We start from the raw sequence: 21,344 nt of genomic DNA, 5'->3' as shown, positions 1-21,344 counted from the left end.
TAAAAAAAAGAATTTTTTTAATTTGTAATGTACAGTTTTAAAATTTTTTTGCAAAATCCATTTTTTAGCTTTTTGCCGTAAAATTCAGCTTAAAATTAAGGTAATGATGTTCTGCTGACAGAAAGTATTCTATTTTTGTTTTTTTATAAAGAAATAAATAACACTTCTTAAAAATACAATTATAATCATACGTGTTTCTGTCTTGTTATCAAATTAATATGTAAATCCTTTTTTATCTTATCATATTAAAAAATTAACGAGTGGTTATTAAACCAATGCTTAGGGTATTTAAAGATTGCCAGCATGTAACACATTTCATTCAACCACTGAAAAAATTTATCACTGTTACCTCGCTTTGATGTTGTTATTAAGCGTTTTGTTAATATCAGCAATAAATTATTGTTAGTAAAAAATCAAACCTTTCATTATTCTATTTGTAGTTTATGTATTTTTTAATGATTATAGATTTAAACATTAGCTTATTTAATTAAAATAATATTAATAATAAATAATTAAAAATTTATTTCATTTCAGATTAAAAATGACAAAAAATGTGGTTAAATCTCAATTATCGACAAATGAAAAAGAAATTCCTCTGGAAATAAAATCAAATCAAAAAAATGTTACCACCAATCCTCCTAAAGATGCTGAAATAATGGATAATGGACATGGTTGTCACAAAGGCCAACCTACCACGTAAGTCATAAATACAATCATAATAAAAATTAATTAATTGGTATAAAGATTTATAAAACACAAAACAGATTTATATAAATTGTGTGGGAATTGCACATGTTTTTGGAGCTAATTATGCTTATTATGTTTTATGGGGCTTCAAAAATGAGGTATCAGTGTTAATGATACTCATCAAAAATAACTTCAAGGCAGGGATCATTAACAAGAGTGCCACCTATAAATCCAGCGCTGAAGGAATTTTTTCATACTTTGTTCTGAAGATCTCTTGGAACCACGACTTCTTTATAATATGAAATCAGTTGTTAATAAATTTTTAATAGCTTTAAAAAGTGTTATAATGTATCATTATGTAGGTTAACAAATACAAGATTGCATTTTCTAAATTAGTATTTTATCACTATTTTAGAATGTAAAATGTAATAAATGGAGAATGAAAACAAAGAAAGTTTTTTTAAATATCAAAAAACATTGTTCATTTTCCATTTTATCATTATAGATTTTTACAGAGTAAAGGCTTCATCCATCAATTAAAAAACAATACTAACATTGCTTTTAAAGTTACACATGTTTTAGTTTTCTATGCGTCTCATTGCACATTGTTGTATTATAACATATATTCTCCTTTTTTTCTGGTTTTTCAAATTTTCATATTATTTTTATATTTGGATTCTGGCTTTTTTGATTTGTAGAACAATACATACTTTAAATAAAAATAAAAATAGTAAAATGAACTAACCTTTTATAACTATTACAACTAATACAAAAAATTATGGCACTAAAAAATACAAAAATTTACAATATTTGAACTTTTCTGTTTATTTTTAAATTTCAATTTTTTGAATTTTGTGCTAAATTAAAGAAGCTAAGTTGTCAGTAGTTTTTTGACATTGAATTATTTAATGTGCATGTGTATGTGTCTGTGTCTGTGCTCTCTACACACATTATAATGAATAGTCTGAACTTTCTAAAACAGTAATTGGCTGAATATTCTAAGAAAAGCATTATAGGTGATTTTTTAAAGTAATTACCATTAATAATTGCCATGCAACGAAACTGCACCAAAATTTTTTAAAATAATCTATGAAAACCAGTTTATTAAAAGCGGTTGTGATAATTATCATTTTATCCTAATTTCACACAATTCAATTTTGTGTACTTCTTGAGTCATTTCAAGTGCTGCAAAAACATTTAGTGTCGCAGATTAACATCTTATACTGGACTCAAAATTATTATTATTATTTAATTTTTGGTTTAAAATGTTAAATAGGGTAAATTTTTACTAATTTAAGTTTTGTTTACTGCTATTTATTTTCAGATATAGTGAGTCATTAATTCATTTACTTAAAGGAAATATTGGTTCAGGAGTGTTTGCCATTGGTGAAGGTTTTAAAAATGCTGGAATTTTGTTAAGTCCAATATTCACTGTAATACTAGGATTATTTTGCCTTTATGGTGAACACTCATTAGTAAGTAAAATAAAAATGTTATATTGTTGTCACTTAATGCTTCTCTTTTTTATTACCTTTCTTTCATAATTAGTTATTAGGAAAAGTCTGCTTAAAAAGCTGCTTGATTTAACACTTTTGTCAATAAATCTAAACCAAATTCTATAAATATAAAGTTATTAAAAATCTTGCATTTACGAAATCTTGTTTGGTTTGTAGTTTTCAAAAGTTCTTAGTTATAAATAACTTTCATCACCACCATCATTAACAAAAACAAAGCAAAAACTGTGATTTGATATTCTTGATTTACAGATTCAGGAATGAATCTTGATTAAGGAATCAGTACCATCACTATACTTTGTGCTTATGTTCATTATTTAAACAATTGTAATAAAGTTGTAATTGCATTTAAAAATTAACATGTGGTAACTTCATTCATTAATTAAACTTACTTAATTTTTATTTTAGAGTGTATTATAAATTCATTATTAGTGTTTTTTTTAATAATTTGTAGTGAATTTATTAGTAATTTCTACCAATATAATAGAAAAAATAATGACCTATACAAGTAGTTCAATAATAACTTGTTCAATTTAGTATTTTATGTAGTAAAATAATGTCTAATAAACTGGACCTTTCATCAAATAATTACATTCTTAGAAATAATTAGTTATATTTCGAAAAAAATCACACAATTACTATAAGAAGTTAATAAAAAAAGGTGTAGCATATTTTTCTTATAGGAAGTAAAGGAATTTTACATTAGCATCACTTGTATAAAAAGGGAAGGTATATAATGCTATCAAGGATAAGGATCGCTGGTGTTGATGTTTCAAAGTAAAATTATGGAAAGTATCTGGTAAAGACAGTAAAATGTCTTTAAATACAATTTTATTTTTTATAGTTACTGTAATGCATACAGTTCAACAAATTCTGTTTAAAATGGGTTTGTATAAGATAAGTGGCTGGACATTTTCACAAAGTATATAGCAATTATTACTGAACAGTGTGGTTTAGGTAGGGCTAGTTTGTTTGAAGTTAAAATACATGAATCCTGTTTTAAAGATGTGTTTGACAAAGATTTATGTTTATCGATATACATGACACATAGCAATTTTAATAATTTTTTCAAATGAATATTTCTTGGAAGTTAGATTACCTTAGAAAAGTAGTAAGTAGGTTAATTGATTTTTTCTCTCCATTTGTCTTCAAATCACTGCAGTTTTATTTGGTCAAGTTTATTTTACTGTAGTATTTAAGAGAAAAACAGTCTTATAGAAAATTAAAAGAGAAAAAATGAAATATTTACCAAAATACCTATTTATTTTTTATGATGAAAGTAAAGTTTTGCAATTCAAACCGATTGAAAAAATTGTAATTCATAGTACAGAAAAAAAATCTCGTATCAAAAAAATCCTAACTGTGAGGCTTGAAAAAACTTAAAATTACAGTACCATATTGTAATTTTATGATGATTTAAATATTACATAAAAATTGTTAAATAAAATAATAAATAAATCTGATAATTAAGATTAAAAAAAAGTGATGAGAAATTAAGTATTTTTAGACAATGTAGTAATGGTTCTGCAGCAGTTTCTATGTAAAATGATTATTATTACTAATATATTGGCAATAAAAATTCCAACCTGCTTAGATGCATTTAGTTGTTCTTTGATATTTAAATTCAACTATAGATGTTACTGTTCTCTACAAAAATATCAGAAATAATATAGAAATTTTAATCCAAGTGAATCATCAGACAATTTATTATTCTTTTTCAAAGAAGAAGGAGAAATTTTTATTTCATCAAACCAAAGATTGGTTTGTAGCAGTTTCAAAATTGATTGACATAAGAATTAATAATGCACATCATTAATTATTTGCAGTTTATACTGCAGTCTTGTTCTTCCTTTTGGTTTCTTCCCCTCAATGTAACCTTTTATTATAGTTTTTATGATCCCTCATGATGTATAATTAATCAATAAGTTCATCCCTTTATTTTCTAATGTTTTTTTTCAAATGCTTGTTTCCTCATCTAATCTGGTAAGAACTTTCTCATTGCTGAACCTATGGCATTTTTAAAATTTTCTGATAGCACCACATCTTGAATGCCTTCTTTCTTCTTCTGTGCCTATGATTCAGGTCTTATACCTATAGTGCTATACTCCTATAGTGCTGTAGTGCTATAGGTCTAGAGGAACCTTTTCCTTGTTGCCAGATTGGTTTCTTTAGTAGTCAGTAGTTTCCACTTAATATTAAATGCAACTTTAGTATGAGCAATCCTACTAACAGCTTTAATTCTTCATGTGATTATGCAAGGAATTAATTGAGTTGTGTTCCATTGTTAGTTATTTTACTGCTTAAACAGGTGATGAACTCTTTTACTTCTTTCCATTTAGAAGTACTTCTCCACACAGAGTAAACTTTACACTGTCTGTCTTTTAGTATAGGCCATAGATTTCAATTTATTTAGGAATGTAATACCTTAGCCTTGTTCAGTTTTAGGTAAAGTTTTTAAGTACTAAAGAAAAATAATTTAAGAAACATTGTTGTAATTTATGTGGGAGTAACTAATAACATTACTTTTGTTACAAGAAGTGTCTGATACTCAATTATCTGACATTCAAATTACATTATCATGCTTTATTAACAAAATTAATTTGTTGTTATTATTGTTACATCTATTATAAATGAATTAATATCATGTTTGAAAGTAATGATATATGTTTGAAAACTGATAATTATTATATTAAATAATATAAAAAAGCTGATTAAGTTTGTAAATTTTTTTGGTTTTTTCCATTGCATATTTCATGCATCTTTTAGATAAATAAAACATCACACAGTCCTCATATCAGTATAAGAGTTAACCTTCAGTCCACCTGTATTATTGGATTTTGAGGATAGTCATGAAACAATTATACATAACTGCACTTAAATAATTATACTTAAGATAAAAGTAGTTTTTTTGTTGAGTGGATAATCTTTCAGAAGCTTTAGTTTTTATTAGTTACTATTTGGATAATGAAATGAAGTTATTCCTGAAAAATGCCAATTATACACTACAAATTAGATTGATTATACTGTATAATATACATACACATACAAAATACTAAAATTTGCACTTGCACTATTTGATGTATTTTTTATTTTAAATGGTTTTTTACTTACTTTAGTAGGTGATGTTTCTATTAATATATTACGAATTTTAGGATTATCCCATTGTCAGTTAGTTAAATTTACTTTTAAGAATTAATATACTTAATGATATTAATAATTAATATTATTAATAAAACAACTAAAAACATAAGTATTAAAAGTTGTTAAATTTATTAAGTTTGTGTTTTATTGGTCACATTTAAAATTTCTTTTATCTTAATTAAAACTGATGTTTTGCCCAGTGTGTACTTTATTAAATGTTAAGAATTTTATTTTAAATAAAAATGTTAAAAATGTTTAATTAATGAAATACATAATAAGTAGTAATCAAGTTCTCTCTTTTTTCTACTTTATGTATATCTGACCATGATAAACCTCATTTTAGCATGTCTCCTTTTGTAAGAACTAAATAGGGGTCAATATTAATATTGAAAACTTTTGAAAATGGGAAAGTGATCTCCATATGTATAGTTTATATCCAGTGTTTTTAATTAATCTGTGTTTCATTATATCAGAGCATTTAAAACTATAATAATTATTTTTCCTATTTGTTATGTAATCCAGTTTTCTTTCCTGAAGTTGAAAAATTAATTCAAAATATGTCTGACATGCTTCTGTTGCTGTGATAGAATTAGCTTCCAATTTCAGAACTACATTATTAAATAACTGTTGAGTACCATATAAAAATTTCAAAAACAGTTCACTTTCTAGATTTTCAAAAAAATCAAATAATTTTGGGCATTTGTCACAAAATAAGAAGTATGATTTTAGGCCATCAAAAATGGAAAGAATTCTTTTTATTGCAGGTAACAAACTAAGGAACCTTGTGCTATGAGATAATACTTTTTTTAATGTTTCCACAAATTCACAGAACTCTTTAAGTTTCGTTTCTCTTACTGTATATATGTGAAATATTTATACATTTTTATAACAGTAACTTCTATGTCCAAGGGTAGAGAATCACTTGCTGTTAGTACTGAATTGTGTACAATATGGGCTGAACAACCAATTCCTAAAATAGGTCTATCTAAATCACTTTAAATTTTTCTGAATATATTTCCATTCCCCTTTCTCTTCACTCCACCAAAATTAATGTTAGTGTTATCAGCAGTACAACAAACCAACTTTTCTTCATGTTTGTATTTTTTCACACACTGCAAAAGATGCTGAGTCAAAATTTGAGCAGTTTCATCTGACACTTCATCAAAATTTATTAGTTTAACTTGAATTCCCTCCTCGAGACTGAAATATCTTACAACAATCGAAACGAGTTTTACTTCACTTCTGTTTGAGCTATCCATTGTTACTGTTACATAATTAATGCTTTCCAAAGAAAGCAACATATTATCAAATACAAATTGTGAAATAACATTAACAATAATTGCCTCGATTTTGGTTCTAGCAGATGAAAATTTTGGGTCATATAAGTTTTTAACCAGTTTAAAATGTGCAGTCTGATTGCACACGACCTTTTGAAACTGAGTTCATGTCTAGCAGTGTGGTCTAAAAATGTAGCTTCTTTAGCAGCACACTCCAGATCATTGTTATTGTTATTTCCATCTTTGGCTTTAAAAAAAATCTCTTATGTTTGCTGAAGCAGTAGCATTAATAGCACACATATGTTTAGCTGTTTTCATGTGGTCTTCAATATCGCCCCTTCTTTTATGTGCAACAGAAAATTCGCCAGTACATAGTGTGCAATAAACACATTCATTGTTACTGTCATTACACAATTTCAAAAATTTTTATTCCTGTTGCAGGTTAACATTAAACACCAATTTTCTTTTACCCATAGCTAAACGATGAGACAAAAGACAAACAGAGATAAAATGATCTAATACGTGTACATGAGTTACTTTACACACGAAAGCAACATAAACACATTGCCCCTGTTGTGGCCAAATGACTACGTAAAAAGTCATGGCGAGACCGCGGACCGTGGTTACCGGTCGACGTCTTGCTCCAAGGTCGGCTGAGAGATGCACGGCCGTATGAGAATGTTTAAAACTGCGATGTCGAACATATAGGTCGAAAATTAAAAAAAATCATCGCCAGTCATAAAATTCTCCGGACATTTTTGCAACCCCGCAGAGCACTAAAAAACTACGACTGTCCGGGCTAATTATTATGGTAAGCCTAATTATATCTTCCTTTAAGTTTTTTTTTTTTTTTTTAAATATACATAAACGGTAGATTGTATGATAAACGGTATATGTTTAGACACGAATGGAATAAATTATTGTGGTGGTTTTAGTTAGTTTTTAGTAACAGTCGAGATTTATTTTATTGTGATTTTTAGTTTATCTGGAATTTAATAAAGATTATATTAATTTTTTATTTTTCTTCAAAGTTAAATTGAATTTACTTAGATAATTTACCAGGCTTTCAGTCAGACGTCCTGCGTTTAGTTACTCGTTTGTAGCGGTGTAGTAAAGCAAACAAGTTTTGATATTTTCTGAAAAATGGATAAAACTGAAGTTCAAGCAGTTAAAAAGTGCTTTGTTTTAAAAGGTTTAACTCCGACGGGTGTACGAAAAGAGTTAGATTCCACATTTAAGGATTATTCTTCGTTTTCGGCGGTAAAAAACTGAGCTGCTGAGTTTAAACGTAGTCAGTCGTACATCCATTCAAGATTATGTAAGCTCGCAACGCCCAAAAATAGTTACGACCGACGAAATCGCTACAAAAATCCATAATGATCTATTGAATGATCGCCCACTGAAGGTACGCGAGCTTATTGACATCGCAATCATTTCGATAGACCGTATCCACTATATTTTGGATATAAAAAAGCGTTCCGCTCGATGGATCCAAGTTTATTAACAGTCGACCAAAAATGCATTCGCCTGAACAGTTCTCAAGGATATTTTTACTTATTTGAACGCGATTAAACATGGATTCTTCATTACAAGCCAGAGACCGAATGGCAGTCCAAACAGTGGGAGGGAGCAGATGAAAGTGCACCGAAGAAGGTGAAAACGATTCCATATGCAGGAAAAGTCATGGCTATAGTTTTTTGGGATTTCGTAATTTGGTGCTCATAGACTACCGGGAAAAAGGCAGAACCATCACCGGGCAGTATTACGCCTCACTACTAGATCGATTGATTGATATGGAGATTAAACGTCACATCCGGTCAAAAAAATACACGTCTCTAGTTCTTGCTGGAAAACTCTATGACCCGCGCTTCGAAGTGCTCCGCATGCGTCATTCACCAGATTTGGCTCCTTGCTATTACTTCCTTTTCCCAAACAAAAAACGGTATGCTGGACAAAAACTAACTTAAAATGACATCAAAGCTGAAACAACTGCTTATTTTCCAGAGTTGGACAAATCGCATTATGCTGAGGCTATTAAAAAGTTGGAAAGTCGTTGGTCTAGATGTATCGAATTGAAAGATGACTATGTTGAAAAATAAAAAAAGAATTTTTAGAAAGAGCTTATGTTTTCATTATCAGGCCGAGAATTTCCGAATGGCCATCGTATTTTGTTCGATATCCTTATTTATTTACAGTCTTATTAATTAATATGAAACAACCAATTATATATATTGTCTATATAAATTGGCTAATTATACACTTTTTTATAGACTTAGAATAAGCCTTTTACAAGGTGGACTGGGAATTGCTATTTCAAACAGTGAGGGAAATAAAGCTCGACTAGAGGAATGTAAGATTAATTCTGAATCTGTATAAAATTCAGAAAACGGAGATTGAAATTAACAGCTTAAAAAAAGAGTCCAAAATAAGAAAATGATAAATAATTTCCTAAAAGTTTTCATCATCATTACATTCAAACCCAATAATAACAAGAATTTTATCTTCTTTTAGATAATAAAAACGATGGATTATGACTCTTATGAACACAGGTCATATCCAAAATTTATTGAACAGTATTTACTGCACTAAATCAAAACAAAGGTCAGAAAATTTTCTTAATTCACATTGTAACTTTTACACAATACACAGTGAAAATTCTTTGTATCTAATCACTGTAAAACTAGAATTCTTATAATGTCTGTTCTTTTCACTATTTTGCAATGGTTTAACTACTATTATACTTTATCTAATTTATTATAAATATATTTAATTAACTTTATAACTTTGGCTAGAATCAATGTAAATTTTTCTATTTATCTTTTCAGACTCCAATAAATATTGTAGGCTAATGAAACGTACAGAAAAATAATGGAATATACTTTATGAGAATATATTTAAAATTTTATTTAGAGAGTTTTCAATATTGTTTAATTATATTACACAGTGCAAATATTCCTTTTAAAATAGTAACAATATGATTTGTCATAACTAAATACTATTTCTTTCTTTTTTAGGTGAACTGCTCAGAGATGTTAAAGAAACATCAAAATTTAGATTATTACCCACCTTTTGCTGACACAGTTCAGCTTGGTTTTGAAACTGGACCAAAAGTTATTAGAGCTTTTTCAAAATATGTGAAGTGAGTACAGCTTGTAACAGTATACATTATTATAATTTTAATCTAAAATGTTTTAAAAGGTTAAGAAAAGAGTTAGAGGTTTACTCTAAAAGTACTATCAAGCCCTTTCATGTTGTTTAACAAGCTTGTGAAGTGGTATATCAATAATATTGAAGTCAATAGTATAATTATTCACCTATCTTAAGTGAATTGAACTACCTATCTTCTTTTAGAGTATTTCTTCTTTTTTTTTTTGAAATTGCTACAAACAAAAGAATTCTATTTATTATAAATAAATTTATTCTTTTATAACATAAAAATACTTCTGATTAAAAATTAAGTTTTTAATTATAATAATAACTGAGAAAAATTTATAAATACTATATATGAAGTTTTAGATAAAATAATTTTGATGAAATTGCAGTAATTAGTTACCAAGCTACAAGCTACTCGTATGCAAAGATTACAAGATTGTTTCTTACATATTTTTAATTTCCAGTGGATTGGAGGAAATGCTAAATAACATAACATTTTTATACTCCAATAAAGTTTGCCCAATCACACACAACGTTGTGTGTCCATAATATTTTATTTAAAAATACTTCAGTTATCTTTGATAAATAATTTAAATGAATTTCCTAAATTATATAATGGAAAACTATATTACTATACTACACTTAATAAGTTTTTTAACAGCGTTAACAATTTCATTTAAAAAATTTTTTAAGAGTGTACAATGTCTATATGTCTGAATAATAAATACAACTAATCGTTATTTAAAGCTTTTATTTTTTAAAAAAAGGAAACTCATACGGGTTTTAAAAACTATATTCTATACATTTAGTTCAGTTTGTTGTCTAAGTTAATAGTCATTGTCAACCATCATAGACAAAAACATAGTAAAGTACTTGTAACTTATTTTTCACCATAGGTTTGAAATTATATATAGATTTTATTGATATTTGACATTCACAAGAATGTTTCTTCAATGTTAAAAAATTAAAAAAAAACTTACATGAACACTTTCTGTAAAATAGCACTTGAAAATAAGTAGAAGTAGTATAACTAGCTTAAAATTTACTTTATTCTTTTAAATATCTGTATTTAATAAGAATCTTATACACATGTAAATGACTGTATGTAACATTAAGCCACTTGTTTGATTTATTCAATGACAAAAATTGCAGTTCAAAAGAAGAGATCCAGATAAAAAAAATCTGTAAGGACCATTTTTGGACTCTGCACAATTTCCTTGAGGGCACTGTCGTGTAACATTTTATTTTGTTTGCTTTATAGTGAAAAATTTAAGAAATCTTTTGTTGAGGTTATCCAGTATTCTTGGAAACTTTGGGCAAATCATGGTGCACTCCCATGAAGGGTCTTAACTCCAAAACATTGGTTAAACACTAAAAAAAAATTATATAACATACAAGAACTGAGAAAAAAATTAATTAATTAAAAAAATATATAAATATGTTTTAAAGTAAAGATTAGAAAAATAGTTACATATATAGCACATAACTGTCTTAATTTAACAATACTAGGTGTGTGAGAAAAGTAATGAGATTGATAACACTGCGAGCAATCTGGCAACGCTGTGTCTACCGGTCTGTGCTAGACCGGTTTATTCATCCCTTCCACATGATCAGTACGAGTTTCAACTCCGTTCAGCCAACACATTATTTTTGACAACGCCATCAGTGAAGTTGTGTTTTTGTCGTGTATTAAGAAAATGGAGCATCGGAATTTAGATCAACGTTGTACAATCAAGTTTTGTGTTAAACTTGGGGAATCTGCGAGTGTGACCTTTGAAAAGTTGAAACAGGCCTATGGGGAATTGCTTATCAAGAGCACTAGTTTTCCGCTGCACAAATAATTTTTGGAAGGCCGAGAACACGTTTAAGATCACCCTCCCTCAGGGAGACCTTCAACTTCAAAATCTGACGAAAGCGTGTGAGGGTTCTTGTGAGATCAGACCGTCGTTTTTACAATAATGATGATGAGTGAATAGTTAAATTTAAACACTTTCACCATATATCAAATTTTGACAGACGATTTGGACATGTGAAATTGGTGCCGAAAAACCTCACAACGGAACAGTTCAATTCAAGAAACGTGTGCGTTGATCTTCTTGAGAGGATCGACAATGACAAAGAATTCTTCAATCGTGTGATTACAGGTGATAAATCCTGGATATTTGAGTACGATCCTGAAACAAAGCGGCAAAGAGTGGCACACTCCGTCATCTCCTCGACCGAAAAAATGTCGAATGAGCAAATCAAAGATCAAAACCATGCTGATTTGCTTTTTTAACAATAGGGGTATCGCGCATAAATAATTTGTTCCTCCAGGACAAACAGCCAACAAATTGTTTTACAAAGGTGTCCTTGAAAGCTCAGGAAAAGAGTGATTCGCGTGAGACCAGACATTACAAACAAGTGGATGCTTCATCATGACAATGCCCTGGGTCACACGGCCATTTCAATCAGGGAATTTTTGACCTCAAAACGCATTCCTACGGTTCCTCAACCCCCCTATTCACCTGATTTTAGTCCTTGTGACTTTTTCCTTTTCCCGAAATTGTAACATGTCTTAAAAGGGTGTCTTTTTGGAACTCCGGAGAACATTCAAAAGTCTCTGACTGACCAGTTAAAAGCCCTACCCGTTGAAGTCTTCTAGTGCTGCTACCAGGAGTGGTAACAACGACCCTGCCGGTGTATAGCTGCCCAAGGGAATTACTTTGAAGGAGATAATATTGTTGTTTGAAAAAATAAAAACTTTGGTAAGTAAAAAGCCAGTCTCATTACTTTTCTCACACACCTCATATAAACATGTTTTAAGTTATTCTCTTATTACAGTTGCAAATGTTAATTCAACAAAATTGCACTAAACAAGTTATTCCCTTTAAATCTCATTTATCTAATGAGAAAGAGGCATAGATCACCAAACTGTGAGAACATTCCGTTTCATTAATGAAATGTGTTTTTTAATTCACATTAATGAAATTCAAATACAACTAATCTGCTAACAGTATGTTACTGTAGATTTCCATTATTTTATGATAAATTTTTTATACATTTTGTCTACTATTAACTTATATTTTTTCTTTCTAACTAGTCATATGAATGTTTTCAGAAACAATTATTAAAATTTTCTTTTAATTTTTTTCTTTTTAGGAATGCAGTGAATTTTTTTATCATTACTACACATCTGGGATTCTGTTGTGTATACTTTGTATTTATTTCAAGTACATCAAAACAAGTAAGTATTGTGTGCTTTATTTTCTATCTGAACGTTAATATCAATAATTCATATTACTCTAATTTTGTATGAGAATTTACTTTAGTCAGTCCATTATCCAAAGTCTTTTGATTGAAAGAAAGAGATTTATTTATAACTTTTATGAACACAGGACACATCTAAAATTTATTGAACAGTATATACTGCACTAAATCAAAACAAAGGTAAGAGGAAATTTTTCATATGCTCCAATCTCTATACTCTTTCTGGTGTTGAAAAATTTCATGTTGTGAGTTTTTTCTTGTGAATGTGAAGCAAGTGTTTTTGTCTTTAATTTTGTCTTATCGATGGTGTCTTTTGGTGTAAGGCCAATTTCCTTCAGATCCTTTCTTATTTCTCTGATCCTATTGCATGCTGTCTTGGTGTTTTTTGAGTAGAGATTACAGTGTACCAACAGTTTCAGAAGTCTCGAATCTTGCATCCTCATGACGTATCCAAAGAATCCTAGTCTCCTCTTATGCATGCATGGTATTAGCGATGGGTTCTAACTCTTTGTACACAACTTTACTGGGCATGATCCACTACTACCCGCCTTTCTGATACTTTTGTTGATGCAGGTTCTTCTAATTCTTCTTTTGTTTTTCTGAAGTCTGTCTGTCTTTGATTGTTTGTTCAGGTAGAAAAGTGTTTCTGCTGCATATCTGGCATCCACTTTTATAATTGTGTTATAGTGTCTTATTTTTGCGTTTATGGAAAGACATTTTTTACTGTAGACACCTACAGTAAAAAATGTCTGTGCTACCAACTTAATTTTTGTGCTTTAGCTAGTTTTTACCTTCTTGTTTGGATTGAGTATTTATTTAAGTTGTTTGTTAATATTTCTCAGTTAAAGTTGTTTCAGTTTAGTTAAAGTTAAAGTTGCTCAGTTAAAGTTGTTTCAGTTACGTTGTTGCTCAGTTTAAGTTGTTTGAGAAATATTTAAGTTGGGTTACTATTTTGACTTTATTACCGTTTATGTTTACTTCATTTAGTTGTGTTTGTTTCTGGGGCATAATATCATGTCTCTATTTCTTTTTTTTGTTGTAATCCATTAGCTTGATCTGGTTAGGACAGCCCCTTCAAGGTCTGAAACCTCCCTGGTATTCTCCTAGTTCTTTCTCAAGTTGTAAATTGATCCGGTAGAGTTTGATTCTTGAAAGAATTTTGTATGTTGTGTCTAGGAGTATTGTTCGCCTGTAGTTGCTAGATCCTGTTTTGTCTGCTTTTTGTGTAGCGGGTGGATGAGGACTGTCATCCAGTGTTCTTTAGTTATTTGATCCAGATCTTGAAAAGCTGTTGATGCTATTTTTGCTGGCCTTCCTGCTTGTTTCTAAATCTCAACAAAGGTTTGATCTTCTCGCGTTGCTTTGAAATTCTTCATCTTACCTAGTACTTAGTAGACTTCTTTTATTGTGCAAGGGCTATATTTTCCAGTGGTTTTGTTACTGGGGTGCCGGTTTCAAAGTTTTGGAGTTCTGTCAGTTCTTCGCAATTTAGGAGTTTATTGAAATGTTTAGCTAGGATTTCTGTGTTGTCTTTATTGTTAAGGAACAGATTATGGTTTTCATCCTTCATTAGTTGGGTTGAGGGTTTCATATTTTAGGAGTTGTTTTTTGAAGACTTTGAGGTAGTTTCTCAACTGTGTTTTGTTGAATTCTTCTTCTGTTAGCTTCAGTGTGTCTTTATATTTTCCTTAGGGTTTGTGTGGTTTCTTTTCTTTGTTTTTTTAGATTTTGGAAGGATGTTTTTGATTTTTAGGATTGGTGTAATAGCCATGCTTGATAACTTTTCCATTGCTTTGTTGTATTTGCTGTTCTACCTTTGATGCTTTTTACAGAGTTTTATTGAGGCCAATTCTTCTGCTATGTGTTTGAGGTTGTTGACTAGGTCTTCGAGTTAATCCGTGATTGTTATTTTTTTTTTGTTACTTTTAGGTAATTTTCATTCTTGACTTGCTGGGCAGGGTCTTTTTTTCCTGTTTAGCCTCCAGAAATCAGCATCAGGTATTACTTCAGAGGATGAATGAGGATGATATGTATGAGTGTACAGCCTTGTACAGTCTCAGGTCGATCATTTCTGTGATGTTTTGGTTAATTGAAAACCAACCACCAAAGAACACTGGTATCCATGATCTAGTATTCAAATCCTTATAAAAGTAACTGCTTTTACTAGGATTTGAACATTGGAACTCTCGACTTTAAAATCAGCTGATTTGCAAAGACGCATTCACCACTGGACCATCCCGGTGGGTTGATATTAATACTTAAAATAAAACAAAATACAAAAAAATAACACAACGTTTCACCATCAATGTGAGGCTTTATCAAGTACAACTTGGGGAAATGTTATGTTATTGTTTTGTATTTTGTTAGAAGTATTAATATCATAATATTGTAAAATGGTTCTTTTTACCTGAAGAATTATAATATGGAATATTTGTGATCTAAATATTTTAACTGCGTACTTACATTTATGTGCGTAGTGTCTTCTTTTGATCTGAATATTTTGTGTTCTTGTTATATATATATATATATATATATATATATAAAATTACATTTTAAGTGGATTGTATTTTCGTACCACTAATTCCTCAAAACGTAAAGTAATTTTAGTTCCACCATGTGATCTGCATATTCCTTAGAATGCAGTTGAGCAGCTTCTTTTCAAGACTAAACATATCCACAATTGTCATTTTTGCATTTTCAACTGCCAATTACCCTTACTATATTAACCTAGCAAAGGTTTTTTAACAAAACTTAATAAATCCATTAAAAATGACACATACAAAATCATTTCACATCATAAAACATATTCATTACGTTATGTTATGTTTTGTAAATTTTTTTTAATCACACATCAGCATATCCATGGTATGCTATACAGAAAAAATGTGTGATTTCTTTAAAAGTAAACATCCAACTTCAAAGAGATTTAGTCTCCATTTGTCTTTAATATTTGTTTTTTAATATGCTAAAAGATATTGCTATTACTCTTTGTAAACCTTTTTTACCAAACTTTTTTAAACACTGGGGGCAACCGATAACCGCCTAGAAGACGTTGCCTCGGTGGCGTCCAAGTGTCGTGGTGTAGACTCGCCCTCCCAGCTTAGGGGCCTGGCGGGTCCACCCATCGTGGCTCTCCTGGATTGTAAGAGCACCCCAACATCCTCTTCTGGATGGCTGAAATGCCCCTCCCCAGGAAAACTACCCTTCCGAGCCCCAACCTAATTGGTGTCCGGCCATGCTTTCTTCATCAAATGAATTAGCAAATGCCAGGAGTATCACAAAAAAAACACAACAGAAGGTTCTGTATTATTAAAAGAGCAACCACTGAGACATTCATTATCATTGGAGAAAAAAAAGATACTCCATTAAACTCATGGAGAAAAATTTTGGACGTCAGTGGGAAAGTATTCTGGAATTGGCATATTATAAAAATATTTTTGATAATAATGTTGGCCAGATGAAAGAAAACTATCCTGGGTCAAGTGATATGTGCAATTGTCTTGTGAAAGACTGTGCTCATATTTAATTAGTATTTTTTTCGTTGTTCTGAACTATATGATTATCAGTCTTGATACTTTGAAGAAAACTTTTATGAAAAAATGTGCGACAGTTGTACTCTTTAATATTTTAAGTGTCTATAAAGACTTTCAGTGTTGATTTTATTACAGAAGAATATTATGGAGGTATGCTAATTCATTATTCTTGTAAATATTAAAATAAATAGCGTCTACAAAATTAATACTTATTTGTTTTGTTTTCAAAAGTGAACATACCCAATGTTTTTCATCAAAACTGAACAGCTCCATATGTTTTTTTATCGAAAACTTTGAAACTAATTAATATTTTTTAAAATGAAATCAGAGTCTGAAATATTTGTGAAAAACTTATATCTTAAGATAAATGTAAATTAAAAATACCCACATGGCTCTGAGGTACAAGCTTTGTGCATCTCCTGAAAAATTATGTTTAGCGGATATGTTCACTTTGGAAAACAGGCTCCTCATAATTTCAATTATTGCATTATAGCTTTGTATAGAAGAATGAAGTAGCTATGAGTAAGTAGCTTGTATCTAAAGTGTGTAATTAAGTAAAGTTATAAATTCCTCATGTACTCAATTTATTAATTAAACCACTTGGTGATAAAAATATGTTTCTCTCAAAATCTAAATTGCTTTTTTTTATTACTTTAAACTTATAAACCCTTCAATTCAGTAAATATTTCATTGGATTTTCTTTATATTCTTGGGTGTAAAACTTTGTTTTATATCTACTCAAAAATTCACTTTTAGTAAGGAACATGAATTATTTTTCTATTAATGTAAGTGGTACATATCTTGATAGTCTCTGATTATGAAATTTCTGATTTTCATTTGTTATTTTAAATTTTATAGTCATAAAAGTTGATTAGACAAATTCTTTAGTTGTAATATGCTTAAGAAAATCAATCATTTTAGCAACTATTCAGTAGAACAGAACTAAATAGTACTGTCAGAAGACATGTAATATTTTTCAATATATATCTGTTAAAGTATAAATACACTCGATATGAAAAGTTTGAGAGATTTGAAAAGAAGCAAAAACAGTTCACTGGGTATTAAACTGCTAATTTCATTTTATATAATTAATATGCTTTACATACAAAGGTATCCAAAAAAATGTATTCACTGTTTGCTAGTCCATATCTCGTGACAAATTTGTCTTGATGTGACAATTTTTGGCAATGAGAGAGGGTTATGGTATGTGTTTGAAATGACCACCAGCAGCTTCTATACAATGCCTATGGTGCTGAACTGCACACCAAACTATGGCTGTTAGTGTATCTAGCGTAAAGGCAGCACATGATTCTATGATTTTTTCATGTTGCTTGTTGATTTTTACTGGTTTTTGTCCATACACGTCATTCTTGATGGTCCCCCAGAGGTATCAAATCAGGAGGCTGAGGTGGGTACTCAACAGCACCTCTTGACCCACCCACCGTCCAGGTAGAATTTTATCGAGGTACGACCTGACATCTCGTTGTTAGTGAGGTGGAGCTCTGTCTTGCATGCAAAAAAGTTAATCACTATACAGGTTTTAAATGGCAGGCAAAACCATTGTCTGAACCACATTAAGAAGTGCCTCACTAGTTACGGTACCCTTAAAGAAGAAGAAACCAATCAAATCACATCATACAGCAACTCCTGGATATTCACTGCTCTGTTCATATGAGCGTGAGGATTTTCAGGAGCCAAGTAGACACAATTGTAGAGGTTCACATTACCGTTAAGTTTGAATTGCGCCTCATCAATCCACACAAACTTCCCTGCAAATTCTTCATCCTCGGCAACCGTGTGCTGAAACCATTCACAGTACTCCAGCCTTCGATCTGAGTCGTCCTCATTCATCGCTGTAGCAGTCTAGGAATGTACAAGTTCCACTTTGCACTCTTCAGAATGTGTCTTGCACTTGACTCATCCCAGTTTCGCGCGCTCCCTCGTTCACTGATTTTTGCGGTGATCGGGTGAAATGTTGCAGCACTGGATACCGGACTTGTAGCTGTTTGTGCTCGGCCGGATCTTTCCTTATGTACATCTTTAACAGTTCTGTCGGCATCGAATTTATCACGAATGCGAGCAGTTGTTCGACGAGTTGGTGGCGGTGTTCTAAACTCTCTCTGCCACTGCCATGAATGTTCTCGTAGTTCCAGTACCACTTCAGTACAACCTTGCGTTCAACAAATGATAAGCGAACATCAGCCATTGTTGCTACTCGACTGTCTCCTGCTGTACTGGCTAGTATGATTGGCTCGTTCCACCACCAACCATCCGCGCATGCGCGGCTTTAATTAACAGCTCCGCCTACCATGACAAATTTAATACCTTACACCACACTATACATTAGATTAGTGTGTGTAAGTCTTATTGTTTAGATATTATTTAATTACAAACAGTGAGTACATTTTTTTAGACCCCTCTGTATATGACAGAATAAAAATAATAATAGAAGGGACTGTTCAAGTATTTTATAAAAAATACGGACCACAAAGGTACTTAAATAAAATTATTATTTTTCAAGAAGAGGCAAAAAGGAATCATGTAAGTTTTTTGACAAATTTCCTAAACCATGAATAGGTATATGTGTGACTATGAATTATTTTAGTATGTTATTTATAAGAATAAGAAATAATTTAAATATCACATTGTAAAGCCATCTCCAAATTTGCTCAAATCGTTTGGTAAAAACCACATTATGACTATTAAAAGAATTACCAAGCAACAAATAAACCTAACAAGAAGTATATACTCATTCCTTTAAACCAGCGTTTCTCAATCTGGGAGTTGCGGTGATATGAAAGGGGGGTTCACGAAATTAGCCTGCAATTTTCCACGAAAACAATAATGAAATCATTTTATGAGAAAAAAACATTTATTATAAACGTTTTACTTACATTTATAAGTACATAAGTAAAGAAAATAAATTAATGAGGTGATAACGTTTGGTTTTCATTAATAAGTTTCTCCAAACGTGGATTTATGTTAGAAACACACGAAAGCAAATCGTTTTCAGGTGATAAAAGACGATTCCTATGTTTAGTTTTTAGCGCAACCATAGACGAAAAAACCATCTCACAAAGGTAACTCGTGGAAAAAGGGATTAATATTTTAAATGCTTATGTGACTAAAAACGTTATTGTTAAATTTACGTATTCAATTCGACGAGCAAGCTTAAACGTATCTAAATCTTCAGATGCGAATTGTAGTTGTAACGTTTTATCAGCAGCCATTTCGATGAGCTGGTCATGAATCTCAACCAGTAACTTAGCAGCTGCAGCAACATTTTATATGTTGTGGTTTTACTGAACGGATTCAGTACACATCTTTTCCAGAAATCATTTTTATCTTCTGGGAAATACTCCGCCAACTGAATTTTTAGCTCATGCAAATGCATCTTCGTGCTATCCAAACTACGGTGAATAATAGTGTCTTTTCAAAAAAATTTTCACAATGTAACCGGAAGTGAGTGGAAACACATTAGAATGTTTGCTTTGAAGGCGAATAATCCAGATATCAAGCTTCTTATTGAAAGCATGAACTTTGTCATTAATAAAATGTTTTTATCACGTCTTGTAAATTCACATTCAAGTCGTTTAAATGCGAAAACACATCAGCTAAGTAAGCCAACAGCCTTCATGATTATGTAAAAACATTAAGAATGACGGTTTGTTTGTCCTGGGAAACATATTATTAATTCATCTCGCAATTTCAATAACTTTGTTAACACTTTCCCCCTTGGTAACCATCTGACTTCTGTATGGAAAAGAAGATTTTCATCGCATAGTTTAGGAAACAGCCTATTCTGTAATGGTCGGCTTTTAATAAAATTAACCAGTTTTACAGCTTTTCAAACAATTTGTTTGAGATTTTTTGGCATATTTTTTTGTGGCAAGAGCATGTCTATGAAGGAGACAGTGCGTCCATTCTGCCCTTTTAATTTTTCAGAAATAGATTGTTCTTTCCTGTTTCGCCTTTGCACTATCATTAATTACTGCAATACATTTTGTCCAATCTATGTTATAGATTTTAGTAGCTTCAGAAAAAAATTAAAAAGGCATTGTTCTGTTGCATGACCAGGTATTAATTTGCAAAACAACAAAAGTTAATGTTCTTACCACTGAAAGCAACAGCAGTCTTACAGCCCTTAGATCAAGGGGTAATCAGTCGGTAAAAGTCCACTACAAAAACACCTAATTTTACAAATGATACAGGATTTAGATCAAAAAAAGGAATAACTATTCTGGATGATATAATTATGTAAGAAAGATGATGGAATGGGGCTTCTCTACTGACTGTAAAAAATTGCTTTCGACATGCAGGATTTTAACCACAGGCTGGCCAAATTACTGACGTCGCATGCAAAAAAGAATCTTTAGCGGAATAGGGCAGAGTAGTCTGCAAAACCAGTCGTTGTCAAATGCGTTGTTTGAAGATTATCAAAAGGTTGACAAAAATTTAGAAACGCATGAAACTGTAACGGATGATGATGTAGGAGCTTCAGTACTAGCAGAAATAGACGGGGACGTAGTAATTAATAACGAAGGTGGACGATGAAGACATCAACCCGCCAAATCTTACAAAAGTTTTAGCGGCAATGAAAGCCGTTTGTCGGTTTCTCAGTTTAACAGAAGTTGGTAATGAAGAAACAAAGAGTGGTTATTTTGATTTAGAAAAGAACATTTAAAATCTATATTACAACACGAAATGTTCGAAACAAAGCAATATAACTTACTTTTTGCTGAAAAAGTAATTTTACTCTGTCTTCTTTTACTCTACCGTATTTGTATTTA

At 30.7% G+C, this 21,344-nt stretch overlaps 1 protein-coding gene across 1 annotated transcript in view; it reads left to right on the top strand.

Moving 5' to 3' along the window:
• Positions 1–335: 335 nt before the first annotated feature.
• The window catches only part of LOC142328945 (proton-coupled amino acid transporter-like protein acs), a 34,173-nt gene continuing 13,164 nt past the window's right edge, over positions 336–21,344 (top strand). The window contains exons 1-5 of the mRNA XM_075373134.1: positions 336–401; positions 535–696; positions 2,012–2,162; positions 9,634–9,758; positions 12,914–12,998. Of these exons, the coding sequence (XP_075229249.1) occupies positions 542–696; positions 2,012–2,162; positions 9,634–9,758; positions 12,914–12,998 (516 nt within the window). The 5' untranslated portion in view covers positions 336–401; positions 535–541. The remainder of the gene's footprint in view (positions 402–534; positions 697–2,011; positions 2,163–9,633; positions 9,759–12,913; positions 12,999–21,344) is intronic.

This window comes from Lycorma delicatula, chromosome 8, assembly GCF_047948215.1.
Source record: "Lycorma delicatula isolate Av1 chromosome 8, ASM4794821v1, whole genome shotgun sequence".
NCBI lineage: Eukaryota > Metazoa > Arthropoda > Insecta > Hemiptera > Fulgoridae > Lycorma > Lycorma delicatula.
This window is presented reverse-complemented; position numbering and strand designations above follow the sequence as displayed.